Below are 12,017 nucleotides of genomic sequence, written 5' to 3'. Positions count from 1 at the left end.
GTTGCTGAACAGGTTGTGTTACCCTGTTTTAGCCACCTTGATAAAGTCAGTCGTGCTGACTGACGAAACGTCGGAAATACAAAAGCTAGTTATCATCTTTAAGTTCTTTAACATCACGAGGTAACCTAGTAAATAGTCACCAGAAGAACGCACATTAATTTTATTACCAAATGCCTGGTGAACAGTCTCTCTCTGTTTTTATTATCGTGTCGTTTATTACATAGACAAAACTGAAAGTAATCCTAGGCACATTTCTGAGTTGTATAAACGCCATTTAAAATCAATCACCTTAATACTGTATATTTGTTGACTTCAACAATATCAGACTTACTAAGCTACTAAGTACAAATAAAATACATACATTGTTTTGCTTAACAAACTAGACGAATAAGCAAAACAAAGCCATCGATGAACAAACGCAATTCTTTATTATGGTAGACTTACTATAGGCCTACTGAGCAACATCCATCAAGGTACGAAGGCCATTTATACCGTATCAATAAAGTAGCTGCTTAAAATTTTATCCTTGTTACGGAAGAATGTAATCTTGGTTCGAAATTCAATTCCTGGTAGTTTCGAAAATTCGAAGAAACTAAGTGCATTTTTGGAATCAGGGCCCTGAAATAGGCCTACTCTGAAATGACTCTCACCTTTTGTGTCAAAATTGTTTTGTTGGCCTGTGTAATCAAACTAGTGTGTATCAAATGAGTGAAGAGCTTTTTTTTGGAAATCCTTCTCTAAATTACCGTTTTCACTACCTTTTCAAAGAAATTTGGCTTTCAAAAGTGGGTGGGCCAGGCCCACCCAGAAAATAAAGTAGGTGGGCCCAGGCCCACGAGGCCCACGTGGTTCCTCCATCCCTGGCTATAGGCACAGGTAGGTATAGCCAATCAAACAAGAAACAGTTATCAACCAAACTTATATTCATAAAGCAACAATAGCGATAAAAAGAAGTTAGAATTTATCTATTGTAGGTTGATAACTTTCAGATTTTTATATAAATTTTTGATTATGTGATTTCGTTTTTCCTGTACGCCAAGCGCTTTCCGTGTTCCATGTATCTTGGTGAACACCCAAACTCTTCTGTTATTTAACGTAAGATATAGGTTTAATTTATCAAAAGATTTTCGTGGTTTGTTGCAGGTATTGCTAATATCTAATTCACAAACCAACCAAGCTGGTAGGGTTGTATTAACGCACGTCAAAGTAAAAAAACAAACAAGATAATTCACGACGCAATGATATATATGCGTCGACACCTGAGGCTACATTACTATGACGTGTCTAGAGGCCAAACCAATTCAACCAGAAAAACCGGTCACTGCTCGGAAGCAGTTTTATCTAATGTTAGTTCCAGCTCATTGTTGAAAGATCTAAACTTTTTCATAGGAAAACGAGAGGTTCGCTATTTCGTTTTTCACACAAGAAAATTAGATAAAAACTCATAGGGTGAGTTAAATAGGCTAAACAACAGACTTAAAAAAACAAGCTAGTAAATGAAAAGAAAGATTTGAAAGGAACAACCGAAGGCTTCGCATGAAGTTGATGGTTAACAAATCGGACTTCGCGTCCATTTTCGAGCATGTCTTTTGAATATCTTGCCAAAATACAGCCTCGTGTGCTCCCACTTAGTATCGAACTAACATTTTTTTTCAGCTTCAGACAGGAGTTTTTGCTTGTTGCCTACGCAGCAGAAAAAAGTGTTTAGGCTATTTATATCCACGTCAAAAAACGCTATATTATCATGATTTATCAATGCTCATAGACTACTCTACACATTTCACCAACAGACTTTTTGAAATAACAAAAAACTTGATCAAAAATGTCTGCAAAATTGATGGTCAAGTCATCCACGGATGCTTCGTCCGTGTCAAGCTTTCCTTCCACCACTGAAAGGTAAGCTACTAATATCTTAGCGGCTCAGGTCAACAGTCCAAAGCATTATTCAATCACTTTTTAACGAAACGTTTTCCAAAAAATCTGACAGCAAAAGAGCCGTAAGCTGAAAAAATATCAAAAAGCACTGATTTTTAATTGGTATAGCCGTTAGACTGCTATGTCAGCAATTATTGAAATAAAAATATCTTTGAACACTTTTTAAAACACGGTTTCTTTTCAAACTTATATTCAAAGCAACAGGAACAAGGCATTTACTATAATAACATGAACAACAATTTTTAATATAGAGCCTTGCGTGATTTAAGCCATTGAATATCGAGTTTTTGTTGCAATATTTGCAACATTTTTTCATTTCAAATAGCCATAAAACATTAAACAAACTGAAAACACTTTTGCAATACACAATCACAGCCAGAGTTTTGAAGCAGGCGTAAATGTTAAATTGCTCCAGCTCCGGAGCTCTCTTTTATCGTAAATTAGCTCCAGCTTGTGCTCCGGAGCTCATTGATAGGCTACCACTGCTTCACAACAACGCTAAAAATCAACATTTTTGATAGGGAGGGGGTATAGCCCAATGGCTTCCCCGAGTATGACACTGAGCCTAACCGAGATGTTTTTTTTTCTTTTCAATTAATTTCAGAATTGATCCTTGAATTTTTTTGAGAATCGATCCTTAAATCAAATAGCAATAGTTCATTGCTTTGTGAAGCTTAGCATTTTGGAAAATTATCTAATAAATTAATCAAAGCGTTTTATTCTCACAGCAGCTTTAGTCAGTCGCAACTGAAGGGAGGAAATGAGGAAAATGTTTATATGTCTAATGCTTACAACCTTCAACTTCTGGAGGGATTCAACGCATTGAGATCTCAAGTTCTTCTTTGTGACGTCACACTAATTTCAGGATCTGCTCGCTTTCCAGTCCATCGAGCTCTTCTTGCAGCATGCAGTCCTTACTTCAAGGAAATGTTTACTAAAGACAATCACAACGGTATTTTCAAATATGAGCACTGTTAAAAACTTCTGAAAAATGCTTAATCAAATACAAGCACATTTCAAAATGTAGGGTTCCAAATTATTTTTGAAATTCTTCTGGCAAGATATCATTCGGGCTTCCCTGGTGTGCTTTGACAACGTCAATATTTAATGAATAGACTTAAAACCACGTTCCTATACGTTGTACTCTTGCAAACGGTTTTTCTATTCGCCTTTATTATAACTTGTACATTAGAGGTAGCCTATTCCTTTGGAAACGTCTTAGCCCATTTCCTCTGTGTCTTAAGCAAAAACTGTGTGAGCTGTTCATGTTTTCTGTCAAGACAAGTTATAAACTATTACACAGGCCTAATAATTTTCAGCTCAAATTGGTCGCAATGAAGGAGCTAAATACACTTGGTTTTCGGAATCGATTGAACTTCGAGGAATCAGTTCTGAAGGTTTGAAGCACATTGTTCAATTCATGTATACTGGAAAGCTTCCAATCAGCATGCAATCTGTCCAAAATATTTTAGCAGTGGCTAGACATATGCAGGTAAAGTAGACATTTTGGTCGATTGTTTTTGCTTTACTCACCTTGGTGTTTTATAGTTTTGTTACTTGTTTGAACTTCCAATTTCTTATCGCAACAATATACCGTATGTCATTTAAGCAGCCACTTTCTTTCGTTGTAGTATAAGTGGGCAAGGTTGTGCGAATTGTTCTGAATATCGGGATCAAATGTAAACAGAAGAAGTAAACAAATCTGTTTCTTTCAAAAAATTCCGAATGCCAAGTTTTCGGTTGCTGAGACAAGACTCTGATAATTACATAAGTAGCCTAAATGACGTACTTGATAAAAAACAGCTTTTTTAGATTATGCAAGTTCTGGACTTCTGCATGGAGTTTCTCATATCTGCGATTGATGTGAACACGTGCGTGGACATCATTCATATCGCAGAGGTGTTTAGTATGGCTCAGCTTGAAGAAAAGGCTTACAGCTATCTGCTGGATAGGTAGGGGTGCTTTTGTTTAAACCTGATTAGAATTCACACGTAGGCCTAATCTGATTCAAATAAATAACAATAATAAATTAGGCTACTTTCCTATTGTCGTCTAGCACAGAAGAGATTATCAAACAAGCTAAACATAATAAGTAAAATTTTCTTTCACGGCATTCCAAACCGCAGTAAAAATGAACACCGATGTTTTGGTTCAGATTTCCAGAATTTATGAAATCAAACCAACTACAGAAGCTTACCTTTGAAAACATGAGTCATATTCTTGACAGCAATGATTTGAAGGTTATGTCAGAATTAGATGTGTTTGCAGCGACTCTGAAGTGGATTATGTACGACCATTCAAGGTAAGTTATTGCCTGTAGAAACTAGAGAAAACTGAATCCGATCGTAAAAACTAGTATAATAGGTAGCTTTGTAAGGGAATTGGACACATTTCCTTCGCAACATAGTCTACACTCAGCTTAGTTGGCTGAGTAGAGCTGTGTTCAATGCAGTTGTTTTTAACTGAGCCGTGCCCATTGTAAATTTTCATATAGGCCTAATTTTACTCTCACAGGCAAGCATACATTCGCAAATTGATGGAAAAAGTACGATTTCCACTTATGCCTCCTCGGGATCTCATGGTGCACGTCAACGTCGTTGATTTCATGAGAACCAAGTGTAATGATTTACTGCTTGAAGTAAGATTGTTGTGTTTTCATTCTCTCAAGTCTCTGCCCCGTTGATAAATAAATCCCGGTTACAAAACTGCAAACAACATTTGTAATACCGTAGCCTACTTTTAATGTGAGTTTGTGTTATTATGTTGGCTATAGTTGACGACCAACTAATTTTATTTTTGGAGAGCATTTATGGCGAGGTATACCTACTCTAAAGCTTATTAGTTTTTTTAACACCCAGTATATTATAGACTAACTAAGTTTAAAACCTACATTTCAAAACCCATGAAAGTTAAATCGTTTGCCTTTCTTCGCAAATAGACGATCCTAATTAAATAGTTACTTCGAAATCTATGAGTAATTCAGACTAAGCCTGTAATGTTTTGATGGACTTTACAGGCAAGCAGCTATCACATGTTGCCCCATTCTCAACCAATAGTGCCATCCAGCAGGACTATGATTCGATCAAACGACAGAAGACTTGTGGTGCTTGGAGGAGCCGATAATACTGACGAAGTGTCCAATCAGCTAAAAGGTGGGCTTGGCCTTCACAAATTCCCAGGATAAAAGTGCATGCGTTTGAACACGCAGGTTACGATTAGGTTTCCATTCAGCAACACCCAGTAGGCCTAAATGAAATAATTCACAAACACACTTTGACAGTAGGCTAAACGGAAACTTCACTTCAAATCTCGGTGACCGGGCTTGCGTCAGTAGTTCACAGTCTTTAAGGTATGCGAAACTAAAAAAGATACACTGCACTTTGAAGTAAATAACAACGAAAGTTTGCAAAGTGACCGTTGTGGTCTTCGAGTCAATTATGACAAAGACTTAAAAACCTGCACTTTTTCCTGTAAATAACTTTTTTCTTCAGTATTCAATCGTGAGCTGACAGCTTATACACTTCTTCCAAGTATGGATACTGGAGTTCATTCTCACTGCGTAGCTATACTCAACAACTTTCTTTATGTGTTGGGAGGACAAAACCACTTTGAGGAGAGAGGAAAAACTTCAGTAGCAACAGTAACTAGGTAAATTAATAAAAAAATGATTTGTAGGCTTTCGGGGGTTCGTTAAGTTCATAGGTTTATAGACAGCGTTTTTTTCGTATCCAAGCCGTTGCTGTGGTTGAAGAATGGACTACTGCATATAGCGTACAATTGAAGTCACATTATTACTATGCATACAGATACGATCCACGGTTCAATGCTTGGATGAAGATTGCCAGCATGAATGAACACCGGGCTGGATTCCATGTTAGTGCCATTCCTGCGTACAATAGGCTATATGCTGTGGGCGGTGTCAACTCTGTAGGTCGCCTTTCATCGGTGGAGTGCTACTGTGTAGAGGAGGATCGTTGGAAATACGTTGCATCAACACAGGTTGGTTAAAATTTTCAAAAAGTCTCCTGATTACTTGCTATTTGAAATGTTATTCTGCATACTCGCATCGTTTCAGTAGGCAGATTCTTAGCCTACTTTGTCTACTACTCTTAAATCATGGCCAGAAACATTTGTAAGTAAGCTATCAGCACCACACTTAGTAAATAGACCTACGCCCGATAGAAAATGAAATCGCCTTTTTAAACAGTATCCTATATTTCCTATCTTAAAAACATAAATTCCTTATTAATCTATCCTTTTTACCCAATTAATGCTTCTGAAAGATAAAGATGTGTTTAGGGGACCATATAAAAATAAGCTTTGGTTTATGTAGGCTAGACTAGAGTGCATTCGAAACATTAAAGCAGTAGAACATTATAGGCTAGCCTATGCTTAGTCTACTACTGATGAGCAGTGGCGGCTCGTGGTATTTATAGCAGGGGGTGCTGCAACCGGAGGTAGCCTATACGTGAAAGAGCGAGCGCCAAAGGCGCGATGCCAAGGGGTCTAGGCCCTAGGGACAAGACCCCCATAAAATTTGACCTTATTTTAGTGGTATTTCATGAATTCTGAGGCTATTTTAGCACTCAATTTCCTGATGTTCAACACGTTTAAATAGGCTGTTTTAGCATGTGACCTTTGGCCTTAACTTATTGTCGTACCGGTAAGTTAACAATGAACCTAGGTAAAATTTAATTTAACAACAATAATGAAAACCTAGTCTAAGCTTTATCTTTTCGTGCAGAAAGTAAAGCACATTAGTCTAACCATGTAACAGCATCAGTCGCAGCCACCTAATATCGTGCTTGAAAACAACAGTATTTGCAACAGTAGCTGGCCTGACCACGTGACCAGCAACTGCAAAATTTGCAGTTCGAAATTGTGGGATTTGAAGCAACCTCAGCCAAAATATGACGTCACAATTTCTCTTTGTTCTTCTTTTATAAGATCGCAACTGCAGGGCTTGCAGTTCAGAGCTGCCAAATACAAAACTTAAAAAATCATAATATTTTTTAAAATCCAGAAATTATGAAACTTCTAGTCAGTAGGATCTATAGAGAAAATGAAAAAAAAACGTGAAATTAATAAAAAAAATAAATTTCTGAAATGTGCAGGGGGTGCTGCAGTTCTGCAGTTTCTATAGACGAGCCGCCACTGCTGATGAGTATACTGTAAATACTTCATCCACTAAAAATGAATCGTCTGGTCTTAGAAGACCAGCCTACCGACAACACATGGAGACGCCATTTTCAATAGCTTTATGAAAGGTGACTTCACCACCTATTTGAGGCTGTTTCTAATTCTTATTTTTTCAATTCCACTGATTGTTGATATTCAATTGGACAAAACAATTGTTAAAGTGGCCCTTTACACAACATTTATATAAATAGGATGCACTTGCAGAATGCTCTTTGTGATCACAACGGTTCCGTTCATCGTGACAAGTTGTACGTTAGTGGAGGATTCAATGATGGCCATTTCAGTGATGCGATGCTTTGCTACAATCCGAAACATGACATCTGGGAACGGCGCTCTCCCTTGCAATACCCACGAGGATGGCATAGCCAAAGCACTCTTAAAGACAAGTCTGTATATGATTTTTCTAGTAGACTGCACTGCAGTGATGAGCAACCTTTTTGTGACTGTGGACCATAATTTTTTTTTAGAAATCTCTGTGGACCATAGCCTTTTTTGTATATCAGATTATTAATTGTGGCTAAAGTTTAGAAAAACAACATATTTATAAGTAATAAATTTAACCAAATATTTATAAGTAACAATTGACCAAATATCATAAAATTTTACGTCAGTGACTGCCTTGTTCTTGATGTTTGTCACACATTAAGTCATAATTACAAGTAAAAGTTTGATTCAATCTTAATCTTACTGTACCACGGTTATTAATATCTTGACTTGATTTCTGTATTTTCAAGCTTCTCCATAATGGTCTTTGCTTTTAATGCTTGCTTTTTTGAATAAGGTTCTTTACAATCAGATTTAAGCTTCAAAAAAGCCATCACTTGTTCCCATAACACTACAAGTCTTCCTAAGCTAATTGCCTTTGGAAAGCCATCTCACTTCAGTATGATGCAGCAATGTTTTGAATTCTTCATCCTCACAAAGTTGTTGAAAAAGTCTGTCATTGATGGAACTTGCTTTTATAAAGTTAATAACTGAGACAGCAGCATTAAGAGCCTCTTCCATATCGCCGCCTTAGCTTTTAGCAACCAAATGTTGTCTGTGAATTATGCAATGCACATGAGTGATATGAGGGTCCACTTCTTTCATTCTGGACACAAATCCTTTTGTAATACTTTTGTTCAAAATATTCTATGCCTTTTCCAACTGATTCAGGATGCTTGGAGGTTTGGTGTCTAAGTAATTTAACTTTCTTCATTGAATCATTGGTCATTCTTATGTCACATTGAATGCAAACTGGGATAGGTCCATCAGCTGTGAAACCGAACAACAAAAAGTCCTGCTTATACTGTCTCACTATTTTTGCTTTTTTATGAACAGGAGGAGCCATATTAAGAACAACTTAAAACCTAAAAAAAAGCCAGGTACTGGTTAGCAACCTTACTCAGGCAATACACACTGAATATACTTCAGCGGCATATAAGATAATCATTAATCAGTCTTCTGCTCTATTACTCAGTCAGTTACTTTTAACAATATCGTTATGTTATCCGCTAATTGGTAACTATTCAGCACTTTCAACTCATCTCAGTAGCGCGGGAAAAAATAGCAAAACAGCTGATCGTAAATAAAGGCGAACATGGGGATTCCCCAAGAAATCATAAACACATGTTTATAATATTGTTCGGAAGCCAATGATATGTCACAATACGGAGTTAAATTGCTAAGTAATAACTTAGCATTCAAAGAAAATGAAGGGGTGTACCAGCAAACATCTATAGGATTGGCCCATGATACAAGAGAAGGATCCCCAGAGGATACAAACTGATACGAATGAATCAACAAGTGAATAAAAAAATAACAGTTAACCTCTCAAGTACATGTAGCTCCACACAGAGTGAAATTTACATGCCTTTTGACTCTTTTTTATTTCTTTAAAAGTATTATTGACTCAAAAAGAATGTCTAAAAAGACATTACGAAAAGTAACTACGGACAAAGGCCAGTGTTTCGATCTTCCATTAATAACTTAGCATTGATAACTAATAACATTAATAACTTAGCATTGGTACAATACCATAACAATATGAAAATAACTTTACCGAAAGTGTGTGTGTCTTAAATTATTTTATCCGTGGACCACCGAAAATTCTCTGTGGACCACTTGTGGTCCACCTGGACCACGTTGCTCTTCACTGGACTACAGTATCAATAAAATTTTGCAATCATGTTTAATTTTATTTTATTTCATAGTGTAGCCTAAACAAAAATACTAATGTTGGATCTAAAGTAAATTTCAAAACTAAATTAAATTCAAATTAAATAAAAAAAACTGTCTGATACAAAGAAATAATAATAATCATAATAAATAATTAGGCTACATGTTTTTACGATACAGCCTGCGTGCTCATTAACAATGTTAATGGAAACTATGCGAAGCATTGGCCAATTTACTAATAACCTTTACTGAGGAAAGGACAGAAATAGTTTAATATACACACCATATTATTGAGTGATAATTAATTTATCGTATTATTGATAGGCCATATGTTGGCCACTTCTCCTTAACGATTGCAACTAATAATTAATTTTCCCAAAAGTTAAAAAAGCCTCCTTCTGGGAATTGGGTCTTTGATGTACATTTAAATCAGTGCCTCAATTGAGAAAACACAGGCAAGTGTCAAACACTGTAAAACACTCATGTTTAGGATCTACGTTATTGGAGGCAACACAGGCATCAACAAGCGAGTCGATGTTCTTGAAACTGAAGTGTACAGCCCGGACTTCGATCAGTGGAGCATTGTTACTCCCATATCAATGGGACAAAGTGAAGCTGGGGCTTGTGTGGTAATGAACTCATTATATATCTTTTCGTTCAAACTTGGGCTTCTGGTTCATGTGATGTTATCATACTATTTTATTAATTACACTGGAGTGGATAGTGATGTCCAAAATATATGAGCAATTATTAGGTATATTCTGCTTTAAAATAAGACAATTTCTCACATCATTTTCTAGTGTTTATAGTTATTTGAATGAATTCAGCACTATGGTGACATAGGCTACACTGTAATGTATGGCAATTAGTGAAGTTGCTTTTTCATGTTTTCAGTTGGACAACAAAATTTATATTGTTGGTGGCTACTGCTGGTCAGCAAGACGGTGTATCAAGGTGATTCAAACATACGAACCAGACAAAGATGACTGGGAAAGAGTGGGAAACCTACCTCGTGGACTTGCTGGGTTAAGACTTTGCACCCTGACTCTTCCCCATCACCTCGTACGATGAAGATATTTCTATAGAACATCAAAATCATCATTTTAACTAAAAACTTTCCATAGCTATTCCAGCTAGCAACGTTGGCAGTTTTACATAAATTCAGCGTCATGTGACGTTGAAAGCATGTCAAAAAGTGTCTTTTGTTAGTTTAGATATCAACTTGACTGCCGAAGTTGAATTTGCTGTTTGACAGAAAATTTTCGGCAAAATTGAAATTATGTTGCAATAGTTTATTGTTTTTTATTCTACATTTATTTTTAAGCACAACAGCAGTCCGCGCAACAGAATATTTATATAGACCTAGCTTGCTGGCATAAAGTGGGCTACCTTCTGACAAATCGCCACCATTGCTGAAGGAAAACAAGGCGTTTTCTTTATGAGGTTTAGCCTATGCTACACGTTTTTGAATTTGTTTTTTCCTTTTCATATGCGGCTGTGTACAAACTGTCTTTCTTTGTTGACTTTGACCTACTTAGCCTATGTGTTTATAGATTTTTTGTTAGGCCTGTAATAGGCTACTGTACAGTAAGCTGTAATATGCATGAAAAACGTTTTAATCTAGAATAGCCTAGATTACACCAAGAAGCTTAGGTTTACTGTCACAATCAATGTGCAAGGCGTCGCGTCGGGCTGCTTTGCGTCTTGACAGAATGTGCTGTTTTCATTATGGAATTTTGAGCGATGTGTTATTATCGAGTATTGACCTGAAGTTACCTTTGAATGAGAAATCTGTATTATGTAACGCATTTCCAGAATCGTCTGTAAGCATGCAAATCTGGAATGTTCTGTTGTTTTTCATAATTTCTGAGCGTCGTTTGACATGACGTCATAAGGATGTTTACCAGTAGATGTCCGATTGCGAAATATTTATTATGTAAGAATCTTCTACTCCTACGTGACATTCTTTAAACTTCTTTGGGCTTCTGCTTGTTTACATTAATGCAACTTGACAGAACAATGTGACATTACGTAACCTTCTCGAAGTTACTAGATCGAAACAACCTTCTATAAATAGTGGTGTATTTGTGTAATCTTTTATTATTGAGTTGATTATGTGATTATGGGAGTTGTATTATTATGAGTTGATTATGAGAGTTGTGTTATGAGTTGTAGATTGGTAGTTGGTGCAGAAATTATTGTTGATTGAGAGTTGAAGAAATCGAATACAAGTAGATGAGAATTGGTGCTGATATAAATTGTGTTCGAAATTAGAGTTATTTGAGAAGCCGTTCGTTAAAGTCCTTCAAGAAGTTAGATTATCATTTCACTAGTAGAACCATTCGACATTTAATTGACTGCTTTTCGGTTATAACCCATTAAACTACGTCATTGAACCTTTCCAAGTCTTTTTCCTGGTAAGAGATAGAAAGAAATCGTGACATTTACGTATAATCAAGCCGACTTTTAAACGTTTCAACTGCTACTGAAGCTTATCAACCGCAAGCTGCTGTTCTTGTCAACTAGCAGTTTATTCTCCAGTAATTTCTAAAATATGATTAATCATCAGTATAGGTTATAGGCTTAATAGCTTTTATTCGTTCAAGTGTAGACCTAAATAGCCTATGACTATGACATCATGAATTTTATTTGATTTGTACAAAGTTTGCAAATTTGCGATCTTGTCTTGTAGTGAGTAAAAATTGAGATTCGGGTCTAGCTTGGAG

The 12,017-nt window shown here is 36.4% G+C and overlaps 1 protein-coding gene across 2 annotated transcripts; it reads left to right on the top strand.

Moving 5' to 3' along the window:
* The first annotated feature begins 1,788 nt into the window (after positions 1–1,788).
* LOC145786623 (kelch-like protein 9) lies at positions 1,789–11,664 on the top strand. 2 transcript variants are annotated; one of them, XM_082598312.1, is made up of 12 exons: positions 1,789–1,896; positions 2,664–2,887; positions 3,255–3,427; positions 3,748–3,887; positions 4,091–4,237; positions 4,450–4,573; positions 4,952–5,087; positions 5,427–5,583; positions 5,742–5,934; positions 7,339–7,520; positions 9,782–9,920; positions 10,186–11,664. In XM_082598312.1, exons 1-12 carry the CDS (start codon positions 1,823–1,825, stop codon positions 10,360–10,362), a joined length of 1,866 nt encoding a protein of 621 aa, XP_082454438.1. In that variant the 5' UTR covers positions 1,789–1,822; the 3' UTR covers positions 10,363–11,664. The 2 variants fall into 2 exon arrangements, with proteins under 2 accessions (XP_082454438.1, XP_082454439.1); XM_082598313.1 differs by having other exon boundaries at positions 1,823–1,896; positions 2,667–2,887.
* The last annotated feature ends 353 nt before the right edge of the window (positions 11,665–12,017 follow it).

The sequence above is a fragment of the Aplidium turbinatum genome, chromosome 17 (genome assembly GCF_918807975.1).
Source record: "Aplidium turbinatum chromosome 17, kaAplTurb1.1, whole genome shotgun sequence".
Classification (NCBI taxonomy): Eukaryota; Metazoa; Chordata; class Ascidiacea; order Aplousobranchia; family Polyclinidae; genus Aplidium; species Aplidium turbinatum.
The sequence above is the reverse complement of the archived record's forward strand: the minus strand, read 5'-3'. Positions and strand labels throughout refer to the sequence as shown.